The following is a 20728-nucleotide window of genomic DNA, read 5'->3' as shown; positions in this document are numbered from 1 at the left end:
GGCTCCCGAAAGGGGGGAACAAAATCTGGAAGGAGAGGGAGGGAGAGGAGCTGGTCCCAGCAGGGGAGAGCGGGGACCTCTCCCCTCTCCAGCCCTCGGGTCTGCTGTGCCCGGCCCTGGAAACACCAGGTTGTGCCCTCCTGCTTCACTCGGTGTGACTCGCGTGGCTGGCGACCCGGTGACAGGAACCAGGCCCTTCTGGCCCCCAGAGTTTGGCTGCTTTCTCCCTCCTCACACCGCAGACATGAGGAACTGGTTGGTTAGAAATGCCACCCAGCTGCTCTTAGGCTGCTTCACCCCCAAGTCCCAGTTCCACGACTTCTCCTTGGAGGGCTTCTGAGGAATCGGATCTACTGATGCCTCAACTCTGTAGTGCGGTTTCCACACTCATGCATTTATGCATTTGCATTAATTCATTTAATAGCCCACTTCCCCCCCCCCCAATTGAGGATTCATAGTGGCTTTTAGAACGTCATTCTTCCCTCCTCCATTTTTTTCACAACAGCAACCCTGTGAGGTAGGCCAGGCTGGGAGTTTGTGACGGGCCCAAGGTCACCCAGCAAACTTCCATGGTAGAAATGGGGATTTAAACCTGGGTCTCCCAGGGTCCTCCTAGTCTGCCACTCTATCAGCCACACCACACTCTGCCCCCACCAAGTGGACTCACCGTTCAGGACCCTGACCCTACCCCCTTTCCCTAACATTAGACAGGATTGTCTCAATGCCTGTATAAATTTCCAGTTCCTGTCTTTTCACCCGTTGGATTCCTTTCTCTGAGTAGTAAATCATGTGTACCTGGCTTGTCTTCCTCCCAGAGATTTATTGATTTATTTTGTTGACTTCATTAATATTCCATCTTTTATGCAGTGGGGACTCAAGGTAAATAATTTTCCTGACCTTCTCTTTATTTTCACAACATCCCTGGGAGGTAGGCTAGTCTGAGAGTGTGTGACTGGCCCCAGGTCACCCAGCAAGCTTTCATGGTGGAGTGGGGGATTCAAAACTGTTTCCTTGCTCTCCTCTCTGCCCGTCCTGGTGAAAGCCCCACCGTTTGGGTCCCACCCCCCCAGGCCAAAACCTAGGAGAATCCCATAGCTGTGGGGGGTCCTGGCTTCTGTAGCTAAGCCACCTCACCCCCTTCCCTCAGAGCCCAGGTGTTCACGCCCTCCCTCTCTCTCTCTCCGCAGGTGTGAGGCAGCGAGATGGAGGTCACAGACGTCGGCCACGCCAGTTCCCTCCTGGTCCAGCTGAACGAGCAGCGTCTGAGCGGCCAGTTCTGCGACGTCACCATCATTGCCGAAGACAAAAAGTTCAAGGCCCACAAGAACGTCCTCGCCGCCTCCAGCCCGTACTTTAAGGAAGTGCTTCTGGAGGAGTCGGCCTGCCGCCAGCCGAGCCAGATCCTGGAGCTTCCAGACATTCAGGCCGAGGTCTTCTCCGATATCCTCAACTTCATCTACAACTCCCACCTCTCTGTGCCCAGCCCGGCAGCTGCCAAGGAGATCGGGGCCGTGGGGCGACGCTTGGGCATTTCCCGCTTGGAGAACCTGGACGACCCCTTGGCTGATGCCAAGATGGACGACTCCGGCATCGTTTCCTCCGTGCCCTGCGGCTCACCTATTGACCTCACCTGCCCTTCCCGCTCAGCTGAGCCCTCCAGCCCTCTCTGCTTCCAGGATTTGGCCAAAGTGCCCAGCCCTGTGCGGGACTCTCACCCTGACACCGAAACCGAGACGGCGAAAATCCTCTACAACCTCAGCTCAGCAGCCACGGTGCCGCCGGCGCCACCACCTGACCTGGCTTTTGTGCTGAAGGGAAATGTTGCTTGGGACCATAACAATCCTTCTGGAAAGCCCTCCGTGGCCACCACCGATACCGAGACATCCCAAGCGCCGGCCTCCTCTTCCTCGTCCCCATCAGGCGCTTCCTACCCAGCGAGCAGCACCTTCTGTTGCGGAAGCTGCAGCCGCTCCTTCACCACGGCATCCGCGCTCAGCCTTCACGTGAAGCTCCACCGGACGCGGCGTTCCTTGTCTTGCCGTCACTGTGGGAAGAGTTTTATCCACATCAAAAGGCTGCAGACGCACGAGGTCTTGTGCAAGGGAGTGGAGAAGACGGAGGAGCCTGCCACTGTGGTCGAGACGCTGCCCAACCCAGGGCTCCCTTCCAAGCCAACGGCAGCACCAACATCTTCCAAGAAGGGCATTCTGTTCCGTCACCGGAGCCTGCCACGGCTGGACTATATCTCTGACCAAGACCACTTTGTCAAAGTGGTGGATGGCCACATCATCTATTTTTGCACCGTCTGCGAGCGGTCCTATATGACCCTATCAAGCCTCAAACGCCACTCCAATGTCCACTCCTGGCGGCGAAAATACCCATGCCGCTACTGCGACAAAGTCTTTGCTTTGGCGGAATACCGCACGAAGCATGAGGTCTGGCACACAGGGGAGAGACGCTACCAGTGCATCTTCTGCTGGGAAACCTTTGTCACCTACTACAACTTGAAGACCCATCAGAAGGCCTTCCACGGGATCAACCCTGGTCTCATCTGTTCTGAGAAAACCCCCAACGGAGGCTATAAGCCTAAACTCAACGCTCTCAAGCTCTACCGGCTCTTGCCCATGCGTTCCCAGAAGAGGCCCTACAAGACCTACAGCCAGGGCCTGATGCCAGATAACCTCTTGCTGCCCTCTCAGCCCATTCCTATGGCGTTAGGTGATGGGGACTCCTTGGATGGAAATTTGGTCTCCTCGTTGGGTGCCAATAACGTCTCTTCCGTCTTCACCACCAACAGCAGTTCGTTAGAGTTGCCTGAAGCAGAACGCTTTCCACGACAGGAAACCGTGGGTGCTCTGGAGACGTCCGCGTTCCCTGCTGTGGCCGAAAAGGCACCACAGGATACGCGGCCAGGACCGCGGGGCGCAGAAGTACCCACGGTCATTGCCTACGGCCGCCCGGCCTCTTCCGTAATCGTCCACAGCACTTCGGTGCTGGCACAGGCCGCCTCGTCTGTGATTACGTATAAGAGCAAATCTTCAGACGCTCTGCCAGATACGGGACCCCCTCCGGCACAACCGCCACCCCCACCGCCTTCCACTGTTGTGGCAAAGCCCATCAAGAAACAAGTACTGAAAGAGTACATCCAGTCACAGAAGGCAGCAGAACAGGCCTTAGACGAGAGTGGGAGTGACCACGGGCACAGGGCAAGGCCTCCCCGTGTTGGGCGTACCATGACGTACATGGCTAAGCCCGCGTATGTGGGCACTGCCTCGGAAAGCCGACCCGCCCCGCTCTGCCAGATCACTGTGCGCATTGGTGAGGAAGCCATAGTCAAGCGGCGCATCTCTGAAACAGACCTCATGCTGGACAAAAGCGGCCGTGTGGGGGGTAAGCGCTTTGATTTTGGCGGGGAGAAGCAGCCGGCACTGCCAGCGCTGCCCCCCCATGGCAGGCACGCCGATAGGGGCTACGCCAACGAGAGCGGGGAGGAGGAGAGTGACCGAGGAGATGCAGAAGACCAGCTTTGGAGGCCGTACTACAGCTACAAGCCCAAACGCAAGGCGTGCAGCACGGGCAGCGGTGGCAACGCCGTTCCCAAGGTGAAGAAGTCCCGGTGGCGCCGCAAACTCCGCTCGCTGCGCTGGATGAAACGGACAGAGAAAGCCGAGGAGGAAGAAGAGGATGAGGAGAAGGTCAGTGTGGGGACCAGCGACCCAGCATCCGCCGAGGTGTCCGCTGGCCTCGGAGGTGCCTCTGAAAGTGAGGGGATGGACCCCCCTCTGAAAGCAGGCAGCGGGCGGGGATCAGATTGGAAGCATGAATGTGGCGTTTGCGGCAAGCTGTTCTCAGCGCTGAAGAAGCTGAGGAAGCACGAGCGAGTGCACGGCCGCCTTGGCAAAGACGACCAGTCTCTGACGCCGCTGCTGGCGACCCCTCACCGCGTAGGCCGGAAGCCTTTGGTGAAGTTCACCTGCACCCACTGCTCCAAGGTCTGCAAGACGGCGGCGGCGCTGAGCCGCCACATGAAACGGCACGAGGGTGAGCAGCCAGAGGGCACCCCCTTGCCAGCCCTCACCACTGTCATCGCCTACTCCAAGAAGACCCCCGACATGCCCCCAGCAGTGTCGTCGCCAGTGGTGAAGGAGGAGACCACGCAAGAAATGCAAGTGTCGTCTTCCAGCGGCGAGGCTCCCATGTCTCAGCATGAGCTTCCGGAAGAAGGACCCGTAGCAATGGATACACAGCCTTCCAACGGCTGTTTGCTGGCACCGCTGCTGGAGGAGGAGATGACTGCCCCACTGCTGGGAGAAAGCAAACCCCCCTTTAGAGAAGAGGTGCTCGTCCCTCCACCACCTTTGGAGGCTGCCACCAGCCTCGCCGATTTGCCACCGCCTTTGTCCCGCTCCCTCCAAGACCCCGTCATCTCACATACGGGTCTGGTCCGGAAACAGGCTCTGGCGCCACAGGAGATAGAGGAGGATCGGTATCCGGTGCAAGAGTACCCCTTGCCGCTCTTGGTGCCGGGCAGCTGTCGGACCAGGAAGGATCTGGAGGACAAGGCCTCCTTCCTCACTTATCCCAGCGCCATTCAGTTCAACGCTGTGGGCAAAGCCGGCAGCAGTGAGACGGACGGCAAGGTGAGCTTCTACCCCGACCCGTACCCCCTGATGTATGGCCCCCAGCTCCTGGCCGCCTACCCGTACAACTTCACCTTGCCGGTGGCTCTGAACATGGTCGTCCCGGATGAGAAGGGGCAACCGCTCCCCTTCCTCCCCAGCGTCTTCAGCTACGCGATGAATCCGTGCCGGAGCGAGGCCCACGAGGGGGGCGCCCCCGGAGCAAACGGGGGCATGGCGGTGGGGGCCAGTGCCGCTCGGGAGGGCAGAGGAGAGCCGGCGGCTTCTGAGCGGCTTAAGAAAGGCCACCTTCTGTGAGGGACGAAGGGCGGCTGGTTTTGGGGAAAGGCACCAGAGAGATGTTTTCTGAAGGGGGCGATTGTTTGTGGTAGGAGGGGGGACAAAAACATTCCCCGTTTGGTCTGAGAATGTGGGGGGGGGGAGAAGAAGAGTACGGAGCATCGAAGGAAAGAGTTTGGGCCATAATTTCACTGCTGTTTATCCGGAGGGGAACGGGATGTCGTTTCCTGGCCCCATAAGCCCCTCTGCTTCACAGCTGTGGCAGATCAAGGGGGGGGGGCACGTGGTAGGGTGAACTTAAACGTAGCAAATATAGGTACAGGGTAATCCCTCTTTCCTCCCCAGCCCCACGTGTCTGCCCTCTCGCTCGGTAGACACAATTCAGAGTAAATTTGCACAGCCAGATACCCTCCTCTTCTCTCCCTACTTGCACATGGCAATACCCACTGGCTTTTGGGCATAGGTGGTGCATCCCGTGACTTCCTGCTGTGTGGGGAGGGCCACGTAGAGCTGGGGGAGGGTGTGGGCGGAGCTCTTTCGCAGGCCCCGCCTTCCAGCCTTGCCCTCTTTCTCCCCCCCCCAACTCCCACTGTGTCATCTTTCTGCACGGGAGGGGTGGTTGCATTGCAGAGAACGGCTCCCCTCCCCAGCCCCCCCCAGCCCGCCTCTCCTGGCCCCGCGCCAGGCCTCTTGTTTGCAGTCACTGTGCTCCGCAGCTGCCGAGCAGGCGAGAACCAGAGGGGTTTTTTTGTTTTGCAGCCTGAATGAGATGAATCACATTTTCCTTTTGGCCAAAGAAAGGCGTTGAGGGGGGAGGGGGGGCGTCCGTGAGGAGAGGCGTCCTGCTGAGACCTGGAGGGAGCTTTTCTGTGGGTTCTGGGTCTTCCAGAAACTTCCTGAGCCCATAATGGCAGAGGCTGGCTGGGGGTGGGGGAGTGCGCGTGCCCCAGAAACCAGCTTGACCTGGCATTTGTGAGTGAGAGGCGCTGCTAATGGCCCCTGTTTTAGCTGCCCCCCGTGGGGTGGGGTGGGGTGGGGCAGGCAGACCGGATCCCACTGTGTACTCTGATTTTTTTATTTTAGCCACACTTTCCATCACCCCCTCCAAGCGGGTTCTCCTCCCGCTTTGCAAAGCTTCCCAGGGCAGGCCCACACCCACGCCTGCCCGCAGCGCCCTCCCCAGCCAGCCAGCCTAAGCTCAGCAGTAGAACTAGCCAGGGGAAAGTTAAAATTTAATTTAACCGTTTTTTAAAAAAAAATCCTTCTGTTTATCAATAGCTCAATCCTTATCTGCCTGTTTGGAAAATATATGTGCAGAGGCTTTTTCGGGGAGGCAGGGGCAGCATTTTTTCTTTGCATCGGTTTGGCTTAAATGAAGCCTTGAGTGTCAGGCGGAAAAAGGGGGGGTCATTTGTAATGTGAATGAGCATTCTTGCCAGTGGGTACCATTGCGTTACAAACCAGGCTGAAGAAAGGGCTGCGTTTTGTTTTCATTTTAGAGATCCCAGCACAAAGTCTTTGTACATTTTAATTAGGGTAGGTTCCTCCTCCTTCTTGTTTGTCTTGCTACGAGCCCAAAAAAAACTTAAGTCGTGAATATTTTTTTTAGGATTAAGGACACAACTGACCCCCAGTGCTGCATTCCAAAAGAAAATTCTGGCTGGTTTGGGGAAGTGGGTTTTTTTGGGTTTTTTCAATACGAAAAATAAAATGTCCGTCATTAACACGAAAAGCCAAAGGGTAGAAAAATCTGGACTGGATTTTTTTTTTTTTTGGACTCCTGACTTCTTCCCCTGCCCCAGATGAAAAACTTGCAGATTTCAATACATGAACTTTTTAGAGAGAGAGAAAAGGACCAAAACCAGTGGCAATTTTAGAAAGTGGTCGGTAGGGGGGAATTGAGGGGGGCGGGAGATTGGGGATTGCCATATGTAGAGGAAACTGTGAACTTTAAAAAGCTAATAGAATGGTTTTGCAGAACAATATATAGAGATTTTAGGCACCGGGAGTAAAAAAAATAAGGAAAAGATGTGTGAATCTAGCATTTTTCTAGGTGAGGAAGTCTTATGTTTGTGGTGGCAGGCGCCCCCCCCCCACCCCAGCCAACCTGCACCTATAGGTAGGTTTGCCAACCTCCTGGAGGTGGCTGGAGATCTAGGATTAAAACTGATCTCCGGCGACAGATCGGTTCCCCTGGAGAAAGTGGCCGCTTTGGAAGGTGAACTCCATGGCATTATACCCCACTGAAGTCCCCCCCCCTCCACAAACCCTGCCCTTCCTAGATGCCCCCCGTCAAATCTCCAGGAATTTCCCAACCAGCTGCTGGCAACTCTACCTACAGCCCTCTTCCTAAAATGGCTCCTGGGTCCCGCTTCCAGAAAAGAAATGTCCAGAGCAGGCCGTTTCCATCGAGATCCTTGGGAGAGGCTTCAGCCCTCTTCCAAAGCGTGGGGTGGGGTGCTGCAGGCTGCAAAATTGCACTGGTTTAACAACGCCTATGATGCCCCCTCCCTGCGCAAGAGCATCACGAAGGGGCCCCCATGCCAACGCCACCTCCACCCCACACACAGCTGTGCCGAACGCCACGACAGCGGTGGAAGTTTCCTCTTGCGGCACTAAACTGGCGACACGCTGCAAAGGAAGCGCGTTTGTGTGCTGCCCCACAATCAGTGCAGCAGCAGAGGGCGTGCACAAATGCATGCTTCTCCTGCGCCCCCCCTCCCCATGATTTTGCAACAGCGCAGGTCCCCTTTGTGTCGCAAAGTCATCTTTCCCTTCTGGGGCACCTTTGTCCTGCGCGGTGGCCGTTCCTCTCAAGGCTGCTGTAGGACCACCATCTGTTGCAAGGAGAGCCCCCCAAGCCCCCTCGCTGCAATGCAGCAAATGCAGATTCCTCCCCCCCCCAAAAAAAAACGATGCTTCCTGATGCCGGGTTTCTGTAGCATAACTGGCCTCTTCAGGGTTGGGCCTTCTGGATGGAGCTACCCACAGAGCATACCCTTCGGCTGGGGTCCAGCGGTCCTGGCACCCTGCTTTCCTGCCCCCCCCCTTCAGAAAAGCACCGGCAAACCAGGGCTGCAGACCTTCCCTAGAACTGCCCACATTCTTGGTCAGGAGCCATCGCAATGAATAGGTCTGAAACTGGTTTCGGTCCGTAGTGTGGACACGCAGGGGGTGGAAAGGCCTGCACCCCCCTATGCACATCCCACACTGATCCTTCCCGTGTCTTCCTCACAGCGACAGCCGAGCTGAGCTGTTGCAGTTAAGGAAGTCTGGGAGGTCCTGGTTCCCACAAGGCGGGGGGGGGGGCAACCAAGACAGGGGCCCCCTCCCTCTCTAGGCCCATTCAGTCCCAGCTCCTGTAATCTTACAGTGTGTTTCCAGAAGGAGCCCTTGGATGCACTCGAGGGGCAGGAGAACGGAGGGAAGCAGAAGGGGGGGGGAAAGAGTGCACCAAAGTTGTTTGGGGGTGATGCCCCACCGCCTCTCCAGCGGGGCGGGGAGATTTTGGGGCCATCGGGGAGGGGGGGCAGAAGGGCAGTCACAAATCTGTACATAGCTGTCCGTCTCTCCGATCTTTTGCACTTTTGTCACTGGGGGTTGGGGGGGGCTCTCGGTGATTGTTCAGCGTTTGCTACTGAATGTACCTTTGTCTTATTTTTTATTTTCTAGAAGCACCTCTAGCTAGTTTTTTGGCACTTTAGAGATTTACTGAAGCCGTTTTAAGGAAAGAAAGGAAAAAAAAACACAACCAGGAAAATAAATACCAAGGATTAAAAATAAATAAATAGAAAAACGACACAAAAAAATTGTTGATCATGATGACGAAGACGAAGAATAATTCCTCTGCTTTTTCCCGGTCTCTGTTCCAAGTGTGACAGTGTGAAAAGTCTGTTAGACAAAATGCCGTATTTATCTCTCTGCATCTTTGTGTGTAATTCAAATAACTTCTCCAAAATAAAAAGACAATTATATGCTCAGCCCAAAAGCTTGAAGCCTCTTCCACGCAAACGCGCGCGCAGTGGCGCATGTGCAGAGCGCCACCTCCAAAGAGGTCTGCCGGGTGGCGGTTCTGCCTGGGCATGGACATCCCGCACAGGTCTGCGTTGCAGTGGGTTCCAAACACACTTGACTTCCGTGGCCCCTTCTCATGTCAGGGGTTCTGGGAAGTGTAGTTTGCTGATCCCACAAAGGACCCCTCCCCCGCCAGGGCCTCACCTTGTTCCAGTGGTTCATGGCAATGGCGGCACAGCTGTTTATCCTGGCAGCCCTTCTGCACAAGAGATGGGCATGAGTCACCTGGGGAGAGGGAAAAGGCCATCCACAGATTTGCATTTCTGCACAATTCTGGCACCTTTCTTGGTTTTTTCTTCTTGGAATAATTTTAAATTTGGCCGGTTGACTCTGTGGTTTTGGCATGGGGACTGGGTTAAGGGGCTGGCCCTCTGTCCCTCTTGGTGGGGTGGAGTGGGGGGGGTTGTTAGGCTCAGAGGGGGGGAAAGGAGGTAACCAGTTTCTCTAGGGGGCACAAACCCTTGAGCAATTGCCTCTCCACTGCAAAGCGAGGGGTGCCCCCCCCGTCCCTTCCTGAGGCCGGACCCAGAGCCCCCTGTGCTTTGGCCCTGGTGGCTGTCGCAATCCTGGACAAACAGAGGCATTCCTCTCGGGGCCAATGACCGCTCCAGCCTGGCGCTGCACTCTGCTGCCCCAGTGCGAAACCACAGCAGACTCTCACTTCCCAAAGCGTCGCCCCTGGGGAGTGAGGAAGGGGCTGGATGAGACCCCCCCTCCCAGCAAAGCGGGGCATGAAGGAGGGGGAGGGCCACACGAACACATGAAGCTGCCTTCCACTGAATCAGACCCTGGGTCCATCAGAGTCAGTATTGTCTACTCAGACCGGCAGCGGTCCTCCAGGGTCTCAGGCAGGGGTCTTTCCCATCACCTACCTGCCTAGTCCCTTTCACTGGAGATGCTGCCGGGGATTGAACTTGGGATCTTCTGCATGCCAAGCAGATGCTCTGCCACTGAGCCATGGCCTATCCCCATGAAGCTGCCTTCCACTGAATCAGACGCTTGGTCCATCAATGTCAGTATTGTCTGCTCAGACCGGCAGCAGCTCTCCAGGGTCTCCGGACAGAGTTCTTTCCCATCCCCTGCTGCCTGGCCCTTTTAACTCGAGATCCTGGGGATTGAACCTGGGACCTTCTGCCTGCCAAGCAGAGGCTCTACCACTAAGCCACAGCCCCTCCCCAGCCTCTGTGCTGCAACAATCTCGGGGTATACTGCCTCTGGCTATGGAGGCTTAACCCAGCCAGTCCGCCCTGCCGCAGGGTTAAACCTCCCCTAGTCGGGGGTGGGGTGGGGATGAGGTCAAGGGCGAGCCGCGACTGCCCCCCGGCTGACTCGAAGGGAGGGGTTGGGGCCGGCGGGCCTGTCTGGCAGACCTTGACCCGCAGCTTGAGTCAACAGGCCGGCCGGTGGCCAGCGCAGCCCCGCCAGCCCGCTCGGCAGTCCGGCTCCCGCCGCCCTGCCCGCCAGACGGGGGCTCCGCACCGGCCCCGCCATGCCCGCCCGCGCCGCCTCGCTGCCGCTGCTGCTGCTGCTGGCGCTGGGGGCCGCCCACGGAAGCCAGGTGAGCCGGCCCAAGGGCCTCTGAGCGCGTGCAGAGTGTCTTGTTGGGGGGCTTCCTGCCGGACTGCATGGGCTGACCCAGCAGGGCCTTTCTGGCGTCCGCCCCCCCCCCCGAGGCGGAGGGCAAAGGAGCCGTGGGGCTCGTGGCGGGCGCTTCCGCGGGCAGCAGAGGAGGAACCGGAGCAGAGCGGTCTCCTGCCGAGTCGGGCGGGCGGGCGGGCGGAGCCATCCCCCCGCCCGCCGCTTTCTGCCCGCGGAACCTCCTGCCACGAGAGAGCCGAGCGGCCGCCCCGGCGCCGCTGCACGGGCCCCATCCCTCCCCCGCCACTCTCCGGCATGGAGAAGCCCCCCGCCCGGCCTGCCCCAAGGCAGCGTGGGGGTTGTAGTTCTCAGGCGAGGACCGAGGGGGGAGGACACCTAGGACCGAGGAGGGGAGGGCACCTTGGCCATCTTCTGGGCATAGAGTAGGGGTCACTGGGAGTGTGTGTGGGTGGGGGGGGGGGAGGCAGTTGTGAAATTCCTGCATTGTGCAGGGGGTTGGACTAGATGACCCTGGGGGGTCTCTTCCAACTCTATGACTCTACGACGCGCGTGCAGCGTCTGAGGGATGGGGCCACCCCGGATGGTGGCCTTTTCCTTTCCCGGGAGAACTCCGGGCTACTCAGAGGCAGGCGGCCAGGGAAGCTCTACCTGTGAAATTCCTGCCCGCCGAAAGGCACAGGAGGGCAAGGCACAAGCTGGCGAACCCCGAGACGCTGACACGGGAACCCCGGCAGGGCGTGAAAAGAGCGGCACGACCGACAGCCATTCAACCGGTGAAGCCCCCCCCCCCGCCACGCTTAGGAAAGGTGGCCTGGTGCATTTCTCAGTGGGTCGGAACTGGAAGAGGAAGCGCTTTTGAACCCCCACCCCTTCCTTTTTTGCTCTGGGTGTACGACTATAAGAGATCTGAGATCTGTTATTTTTTGTAAACACTCGGCAGCGTTACTAGTCTAAAGCCTCCGTTCCCACGAGACGCTGAACAAGGAGCAGAACACGTGAATGGGTCCCCACCCCTTTTCCGAGGGGGGCTTCGGCGTTTCCCGGAGCAAGGCTGCCCCCGCGTGGAATATTTGAACCATCGCAGCAGCGACGTCTGCTGGCCGGTTCCGGTGGTGCAGGGGCCAGGTTTCTCTTTAATGCTGCCACCTGGTGGCTGGCCGGAGGTAATGCCTGCTCTCTCTCCTTTCCCAGTACGACCAGTGCTTCCAGAAGCCCTCTAACGAGGCAGGGGCTTTGAACATTGGACAGAGATGGGGAGACCCCTCCCCAACAGCCACACTGAACATAGATCTGCATAAAGTCACAAGGTAAACGAATCGGGGTGGGGGGTTGGGTTTAAGGGTGCCAGCCCCCTCCAGGTGGGGGCCTGGAGCTCTCATGGGATGATAACTGATCTCCAAAGATTGGTTGCCCGACCTAGATAGCCCCAGGATAGCCTGGCTGCATCAGATCTCAGAAGCTAATAGGGTTGCCAACCTCCAGGTAGTAGCTGGAGATCTCCTGCTATTACAACTGATCTCCAGCCAACATAGATCAGTTCACCTGGAGAAAATGGCTGCTTTGGCTATTGGACTCTATGGAATTGAAGTCCCTCCCTCCCCGAACCCCGCCCTCCTCAGGCTCTACCCTATAAAACTCCTGCCGGTGGCAAAGAGGGCCCTGGCAACCCTAGAAGCTAAGCAGGATTGGTCCTGGTTAGAATTTGGATGGGTGACCTCCAAGGACTACCAGGGTTGTGACGCGGAGGCAGTCAATGGCAATCTGCCTCCCAGCAAGTCAGCTGGGACGATGGCCCACACACACACACACACGCACACACACAAAGATCAGTTGCCCAAGGGTGGAATCTGTGGCCTCACATTTCTGCTGAATTTCCTCTCCTCCTCAAGGTCTGCCCTCCACAGCCTCCACCCCCAAATCTCCAGGAATTTCCCAATGCAGATTTGGCAACCCTGGCTGAGAAGCAGCCGAGGACTACAGGTTTTGAATATGTCAAACTGTCTGCTAATGCTTCAGTCCACTGGGCCATGGCGCTCAGTATGGGCTGCTCCGAGTAGCAACAACAGCCAGCTCCTTCCCCAGGCTCATTGATCCCCCAATACTTTTAAAACGGGGGGTGTCAGGGACTGAACCCTGGACCTTCCGAATGCAAAGCAGGTGTCTGAGCCACAGCCCCACTATTTAAAGATGGGGGAACTGTTTTTCAAGTAGAGGATTTGTAATCTCTGTAACTAGGGTTGCCAATCTCCAGGTACTAGCTGGAGGTCTCCTGCTATTACAACTGATTTCCAGCTGATAGAGATCAGTTCACCTGGAGGAAATGGCTGCTTTGGCAATTGGACTCTATGGCACTGAAGTCCCTAAACCCCACCCTCCTCAGGCTCCGCCCTAAAAACCTCCCGCCGGTTGCAAAGAGGGACCTGGCAACCCTATCTGTAACCAATACCCCATAAGGTTTTCAAGGCAAGAGAGGTTCAGAGGTGGTTTGCCATTGCTTGCCTCTGCATAGCAACCCTGGACTTCCTCAGTGGTCTCCCATGCAAATACTCACCAGGGCTGACTCTGCTTAGCTTCCAAGATCTGGCGAGATCAGGCTAGCCTGGGCCATGCAAGTCAGGGCATATAATTCTTACCCCCCTCCAAAAAAGAGGCTCACCCTATAGCCAGAACATCTGCATTCTTCCCCCCTCCCCACCAAGTGGGGTCTAATTGGTCACAGCAATAGGACAGGGAGCCAGAAACAGCAGGGTTCTATCACAAGCTTCCTCCCCCCTGCCCAGCGCTGCTTCCTCTTTTGAGTACCGCACCTTCGACCCTGAAGGCGTGATCTTCTACGGGGACACCAGCCCCGGCACCGACTGGTTCGTTCTGGGATTGCGCGGGGGGAAACTGGAAATGCAAATCCACAACAGCGTTACAAACATCAGCATTACGAACATCAGCTTCTCTGGGGAAGAGGGCATCAACGACGGCCGGTGGCACCAGGTAGGGGGGCATCTTTGCGGTGCTTGCACATTTTAAATTTATCTTTACTTCATTTGCCTCCGTGGCAACCTCCAAACACATCAACAAGATGGCACCGCCCACGGTAGCAAAGGCTGCTGACAAATCCAATAAGAGCAACAGAGAGGCGTGGGCCCCTTTGCCCCTGCCTTTCCAGCATGGGTATTTTAAAATATTTTTTTACTTTATTTGTACCCTGCTTCTCTCCCCAATGGGGACTTACATCACACACATGAACACACATGAAGCTGCCTTGTATTGAATCCGACCCTTGGTCCATCAAAGTCAGTATTGTCTACTCAGACCAGCAGCGGCTCTCCAGAGTCTCAGGCAAAGGTCTTTCAACATCACCTACTTGCCTGGTCTCTTTAACTGGAGATGCTGGGGATTGAACCTGGGACCTTCTGCATGCCAAGCAGATGCTCTACCAGTGAGCCACAGCCCCTCCCCTCCACATCCTTCTCTTCTTTTTTCCCTCACAACAACCCTGTGAGGTAGGTTAAGTTGAGAGCGCGTGACTGGCCCAAGGTCACCCAGCGAACTTCCATGGCAGAGGGGAGATTTGAACCTGGGTCTCCCAGATCCTAGTCCAACACTCTTATTACTACACCATCTGGCAGAGAGCCAAGGTAGACTGCTGCATGTCTTTTCAATAAGTTTCTAATTTTACCAGATCATGGTGAAGAACGAAGGAGACAGCGTGGTGCTGGCCCTGGACGGGGACGGTCTGCTGACAGTCAGCAAAGTGTCTCATGCCATCATTGGTCACCCTTTCCCCGAGATGCGCATAGGCGTTGGGGGTCTACTCATCCCCCAAAAAGATTTGCTCATTCCGGTAAGAGCTCGCATGTGGGAGGGGAATCTCAGATGCAGTGACCAACTGCAGGAAAGTGGCGGCCCTGGTGAATCTGCTCACACGCAGCTGAAGGGGTGGGCCCCGAGACCCTCCGTGGCATCCCATGCCCCATGTGTGGCAGACCAAAATAACACCATACATGTGGAAGTCAAAGAAGCAAACATGTAGGCTAAAAATATATATTAAAAGGACTGCATTTATGTTTAAAGTGGCTGCTACTAGCAATGTTTATGTCAGCTACTAGCAATTTATTTGAAGTAATTGTTACTATGTTTTATCTGCTATTTGCAACGTGCTTGCCCTGACCTGGATGGCCCAGGCTAGCCTGATCTCGTCAGATCTCAGAAGCTAAGCAGGGTCAGCCCTGGTTAGTATTTGGATGGGAGACCACCAAGGAACACCAGGGTTGCTATGCAGAGGAAGGCACTGGCAAACCAGTAACATGTTTTCCCCAAGCCGTGACTCTTTGTTTATTGTAATGGCGATGGTAGGAGAAGGGTAGTTTGCTTGAGCCGTGGGATAGTTTGGAGGCGGTTTTGGTTGCTGGTCTAGTTGTGTCTGTCTGGTGACTCCAAGTGTGGTGCAAACATCGAGGTTTGCTGCAAGGAGGTGAACGGGAGTTAGAACTCAACAGCAAAGTCAGGAATGGGGCTCATGTGAGTTTGGGGATGGCAAAATGTGAACATTCAGTGGCAACCTATTTCTCTCATTTAATGGACCAAAAACAAAGGAGGGCATATCGGTTAGCAAGATTAAATGTGCTACCCTCATCAATATTACAGGGGAGATTTCAATCAATACCACTCTCCGCAAGGTTGTTCCCCTGTGGAATGAATCACATAGAATCGGTTGCACGTGTTCTTTTGCACGGCCCCCATTATCAGAGAATCCGCTTTGTCTACTCAGGATGTGGCCACAATTGACCATGTAGCCAAGTTTTTGCAACATGCAATGTGGATCCACAAAAGACGCTGTAAACAGGAACAGGCGAGCTCTGTTGAGTAAAATTGTATGATTATGTTCTCTGCAGGTATTGTGCATGCCAATAAAGGTTTGATTAATTGATTGAATGGGGGTTGATCGGGAGGGGGGCTCTTTTCAGAGCCTGTCGTAGGCTCCAAAAGAAAGGCACACTCTCCTGGGGATGCTCTGGTGTCTCAATTTGCATCTAAGCTTCCAAAGAGACCAGCCGGGAGCGTTCCACGTAGCCAGGGGAGAAAGTAGAGGGCATCTCCCTCCTCCCTGCCCTTCCTTCCTGTCAGCCTTCTTGCCTTCCAGATGAACACGGCCATGGACGGCTGCTTGAGACGGTGGAACTGGTTGAACACAAGCAGCTCTTGGCTGGAGGGGGCCTCCCTGGAGGGCGAGGGAATCAAGGCTTGCTTTGCCAGCATCCGCCAGGGCAGCTTCTTCCCAGGAGATGGGCTGGCCAGCTTCCTGCTCTCAGGTAGATCTGGCGAGATTGGTCTTCTGGGGCCAAAGAGGTAGCAAAGATCAGGGCCCGCCCCCCAGGCCTGGCAAGTTCTTTGTTAGCCCAAGGTGGAATATACATAAAGTAAATGAATGTATAAATTAATCAATTAATTATAATAACAGTGGGAGTTGAGGGAGCAGCTATTATGCATTGGAATGTAAAAGAGTAGAAGCAGGCACAGTAATCAAATTTTACACCTTCAATTATTGGGAGGGCTGCTACTTTCAAGAGCCCTTTATGTGGCTTATATGCATATGTGGGTGTCCACTGAAGGCTAGTAGCCTTGATAGGTAAATAAAACTTCCACATACAGAAGCAGTATACCTCTGAATTCTGGTTGCTTGGGGAGAGGGGCTGATTTCCTGCCTCCTTGTGTGCTTCTCTGAAGTACCTGCTTCAAACAGGATTCTGGAATCGACTGGGCCCTTGGTTTGGTCCTGCCAGGCAGCGTGATCTACCCTCTCTGGGCTCTGGGAATTGCTCTGAAGTCCCCTCCCCTTCACTGACAAGCCCCCTTCTCCCCCTCACTATAGGCTTCCCCTCCGGACTCCGCCATGACAACGAGAGTTGGTCGCTGGCTGTGGAGCTGCTGCTTAGTGCCGGTCGGCAGGTGGGGACGTTCCTGGCTGTCTCGCCTTCGGAGCAGGCCCCGATCCTCAGCCTGAAACTGCAGCACACGGTGAGACCCACATGAGGGGGCGGCTGCAGGCGTACGGCTGCCAGCCTTCTGGTGGGGCCTGGAGACCTCCCAGAATGACATCTCCAGAGGACAGAGATCAGTTCCCGTGGAGGAAAGGGCTGCTTGGGAGGGTGGACTCTATACCCTGCTGAGGCCCCCCTCCCCAAATCCTGCCCTCCAGGGTCCACCCCCAAATCTCCAGAAGTTTCCCAGCCAAAAGGGGGCAACACTAATGGGGCAGGATGTAAAGTTCTGCATCTAGGTAGGAAAAATCAAATGCATAATTATAGGATGGGGGACACTTGTCTCAGTAGTAGTGTGTGCGAAAAGGATCTTGAGGTCTTAGTAGACCAAAAACTAAACATGAGTCAGCAGTGTGATGCGGTAGCTAAAAAGGCAAATGTGATCTTGGGCTGCATCAACAGAAGTCTAGTGTCCAGATCTCGCGAAGTGATGGTATTGCTTTACTCTGCTCTGGTTAGACCTCACCTAGAGTACTGTGTTCAGTTTTGGGCACCACAATTTAAGAAGGATGTAGACAAGCTGGATCGTGTCCAGAGGAGGGCAACCAAGATGGTGAGGGGTCTGGAGACCAAGTCCTATGAGGAAAGGTTGAAGGAGCTGGGTATGTTTAGCCTGAAGAGGAGAAGACTGAGAGGGGATATGAGAACCATCTTTAAGTACTTGAAGGGCTGTCATATAAAGGATGGTGCCGAGTTGTTTTCTGTTGCCACAGAAGGTCAAACCAGAACCAACGGGTTGAAATTAAATCTAAAGAGTTTCTGTCTAGACATTAGGAAGAATTTTCTAACAGAGCAGTTCCTCAGTAGAACAGGCTTCCTTGGGAGGTGGTGGGCTCTCTTTCCCTGGAGGTTTTTAAGCAGAGGCTAGATGGCCATCTGTCAGCAATGCTGATTCTATTACCTAAGGCAGCTCATGGGAGGGAGGGCATCATGGCCATCTTCTGGGCATGGAGTGGGGGTCAATGGGGGTGTGTGGGGGGAGGTAGTTGTGAATTTCCTGCATTGTTCAGGGGGTTGGACTAGATGACCCTGGTGGTCCCTTCCAACTCTATGATTCTAAGTGGTCAGAGGCTCTTGGAGAGATTGATTTCTTAGGGGTTGCTAAAATCAGGGTGAATTTCTGGTATCGTGGGCCCTCGTACCACAGAAGGGAGAGGCGAGTCGCATCGCCTCCCTGACAGGAGTCTCCTTGTTTCTGACACCAGGACGTGGTAGCCCAACTGGGGAGCAAGATGGTTCTGCAGACCCCCCTGCCCATGACGGGCTGCCAAGGTTCGGATCTTCTGCTCCGCATCACTTCGGATCAGCTCACGTTGCGCCTGGGCAGCCATGAAACCGCAGAGCCCGTCCCGAAGGCAGATTTCGAAGCTCTGCGGCATCTCTGGCTGAGTGGGGTCGGTCGTCTCTTCATTGGGGGGTTCCCTGGTAGGTCTTTTTCAGAAAGGGGGACGTTCGGCGAGAACCCCTGTTCTGGTGCTGGGAGGGGGCAAATTTATGCATTATCTGTTATCACGTTAAAATCATCCTGAACGGATTGTTTTTAACCACGGTAATTTCACAGGGATGTTTAAACATTTTGATAGTGTGATGTTTTGCGCAGAAACAAGACGGTATTGGCTCGGCTGAAGAAAAGTTATCGTACCAGGCCAAGTGAATTTTATGAACTTCTGGCCTAGCCACAGAAGGGGGCATCCAACCAAATTATCCACCTGGTGGGGACAGATCGCACAATGACAATTTTAGTGTGGCAAGAAGTTAATGTGAGGATCAGACTCCGTTGTGGGGACATCAGCCAGAAATGAATCCCCCCGCTCACACTCACTTTGGTTCAGCCAGGAGTTGGATAGTTGAGATGTTTCCATGGATATGTTGTGTACATTTTCTGGGACAGATTGTCATAGAACCATAGAGTTGGAAGAGACCACCATCTAGTCCAACCCCCTGCACAGTGCAGGAAATTCACAACCACCTCCCCCCCACCCCCAGTGACCCCCACTCCATTCCCAGAAGATGGCCAAGGTGCCCTCCCTCTCGTCATCCGCCTAAGGTCACAGAATCAGTACTGCTGACAGATGGCCATCTAGCCTCTTCTTTGGCTGTGAGCTCAGGAATGACATTTTGCCCTGAAGAAGACCTGGCTGGTGATGCCGGGCCTGCACTGCCTTCCCCTTGGTGTGTGGCTGGGTTTGCTTCTCCAAGCCATCTGCACCCGTGTGCGCTGTGGGCCCTTTTGTGGGTGGTGCTTCATGCTTTCTTTCCATGTCTGGGGAACCCTGGCCAGTTGGCAGGTGAAGGTTTGGGTGGGCTTGGATGAGATGTCCAGCCATCTCTCCCCTGGATGCAAGAGAGGGAGGAGGCAAGGAGACAGACAGGAGTGACCTGACCAGGAGTGTTGTGCATGGAAGGGGACCAGCTGTGAGCACAAAGATGTCTTGCGCCAGCTCTGCCCAGCCGCCAACCCATGAACGCCATTGCTCACGTCTCTGTCAGTCTTTCCCCCATCGTATCCTTCATATTTCCCTTCCAGGGCAGGGAGAAGCCCCTCAGCCGCAGGAGGGAGGCTTCTTCCGAGGCTGCCTCCACGACATCCGGGTACAAGGCCTGAAGCTAGACCTTGACTCAGCCGAATACCGAAGCAATGCCATCTGGGCACACAGCTGCCCCGGGAAAGAGGACCTTGATCTCGGGAGCACAGACCGGGCGGACTAAGTGGTGCCAGATTTTGGGTGGGGGCGTGCGGGAGGGATGCCAAGACACTGGCGGCCTCATCCCTCCCGCCCTAGCACCGGACCGGTCCCCCTCCACCCCTCCGCCCCTGAAGAAATGTGAGCATGGCCGCAGTGGGTCTGCCATGAAGTTTAATTGCTTGTGAGAGTGTGGGCTTGCTTGTGAGCGGTGGTGTGGCTCTTGTGGTTTGACAGGTGTGTGAGTGACTAAGGGGCGTGTGGCGGGGGGGGCAGGCGCCATGGGACCATGCAGCCCCGGACTCCCCCACTTGTGGCGGTGACCACAGGTGTGCTTGGAGGCTGGGATGGGAAGCAGCTGCAGGTGAAATGCTACCTTTTTGCACAAACGCAATCACACACACACAGAAACGTGCAAGTGCCATCAAGTGCTGTGCCCCAACGTATTCAAATAAGAAGTCGGAGCCATTTTCCAGATATAACAGCACACACCCCATTTATTCTTACTGGATATAAATCTCCGCTTCACGGAAAAGGGAAATCGCTAACCCTACCCCCTTCCTGGAGGACGACTGTCGAATCTACAACCCTCCCAGCCAGGACTCTGGGAGGTCTTCCAGAATCTATGTATCTAATAGTGACGCGTGGCCCCCATGTGCGGATATCTCAATCTGCAGATGAGGGCCACGCTGATAATAAACAAAGTTCCCCCCAGGTTTGCAGAAAAATCTGAAATCTGTAAAAAAAATAAATTGGGGGTTTAAATCCCCCCCCCAAAATAAAAGCTCGTTCTCTGCACTTGCGCCTACCTCTGGCGTGGTTGTTCCTTGGGCCCAGCGGAGTCTGGGAGTCTCGCTGGACCCGGTGATGGCTGCAGAGGAGCCTGGTAGGTTATGCGTGCCTGCGAGAAAATGGTAGGAAGATGGGATCTCCCCCTCCCCCACGAGTCTCAAAGGCCCACGCTTGTTGCATCTGACCTCCAGACTCCAGATCAGTTCCCCTGGAGGAAAATGGCTGCTTCGAAGGGAGGACTCTGCAGCATCACCCCTCCACTCCCCCAAACACCACCCTCTCCAAGTTCCACCTCCAGATCTCTAGGAATTTCCCAACCTAGAGTTGGCAAGCCTACTTGAAGGACCTCCCCCCCCACACACACACACAAACACACAAGCCCTGATCTTGGAGGCGGTACTTCTGGCCGTTGGCCGGCCTGGGCATGGATTCCAGCCCTCCCCACCTGTCTCCCTAGGGGGGAAGCTGGGAGAGGAAATTAATTAGAGAGAGTAATAAGGTGCTCTCGATATTATAACCCTGCCAAGAGGATAGAAGCCTTTTTGTTTCTTCGGCACCGGTGTTGGCAGCCTCAGCTGATTTGCTCCAGTGTGAATCTGGTCACAGAAGCAGGCCTTTCAGGTCC

The 20728-nt window shown here is 55.4% G+C and overlaps 2 protein-coding genes across 2 annotated transcripts; both read left to right on the top strand.

Annotated features, from left to right (window-relative positions):
* Window positions 1-1202: 1202 nt before the first annotated feature.
* On the top strand, window positions 1203-4937 carry ZBTB4 (zinc finger and BTB domain containing 4). Its single transcript, XM_056863938.1, has one exon. The coding sequence runs from the start codon at window positions 1203-1205 to the stop codon at window positions 4935-4937; it is 3735 nt and encodes a 1244-aa protein (XP_056719916.1).
* Window positions 4938-10482: 5545 nt separating this feature from the next.
* On the top strand, window positions 10483-19336 carry SHBG (sex hormone binding globulin). Its single transcript, XM_056863623.1, has 8 exons — window positions 10483-10551; window positions 11784-11899; window positions 13373-13577; window positions 14269-14430; window positions 15730-15898; window positions 16459-16604; window positions 17833-18052; window positions 19155-19336. The coding sequence occupies exons 1-8, from the start codon at window positions 10483-10485 to the stop codon at window positions 19334-19336; spliced, it is 1269 nt and encodes a 422-aa protein (XP_056719601.1).
* The last annotated feature ends 1392 nt before the right edge of the window (window positions 19337-20728 follow it).

Source organism: Euleptes europaea, chromosome 18 (genome assembly GCF_029931775.1).
Source record: "Euleptes europaea isolate rEulEur1 chromosome 18, rEulEur1.hap1, whole genome shotgun sequence".
Lineage (NCBI taxonomy): Eukaryota > Metazoa > Chordata > Lepidosauria > Squamata > Sphaerodactylidae > Euleptes > Euleptes europaea.
Note: the sequence above shows the minus strand (reverse complement) of the source record. Positions and strands in the feature narration are given on the sequence as shown.

Bases quoted from the DNA above. Each gene is read 5' to 3' on its own strand.
- SHBG (XM_056863623.1), top strand. From the start codon at position 10,483: ATGCCCGCCCGCGCCGCCTCGCTGCCGCTGCTGCTGCTGCTGGCGCTG. The intron at 15,899-16,458 runs GTAGATCTGGCG...CCCTCACTATAG, and splicing joins GGCCAGCTTCCTGCTCTCAG to GCTTCCCCTCCGGACTCCGC. The intron at 18,053-19,154 runs GTAGGTCTTTTT...TTTCCCTTCCAG, and splicing joins CTTCATTGGGGGGTTCCCTG to GGCAGGGAGAAGCCCCTCAG.
- ZBTB4 (XM_056863938.1), top strand. From the start codon at position 1,203: ATGGAGGTCACAGACGTCGGCCACGCCAGTTCCCTCCTGGTCCAGCTG.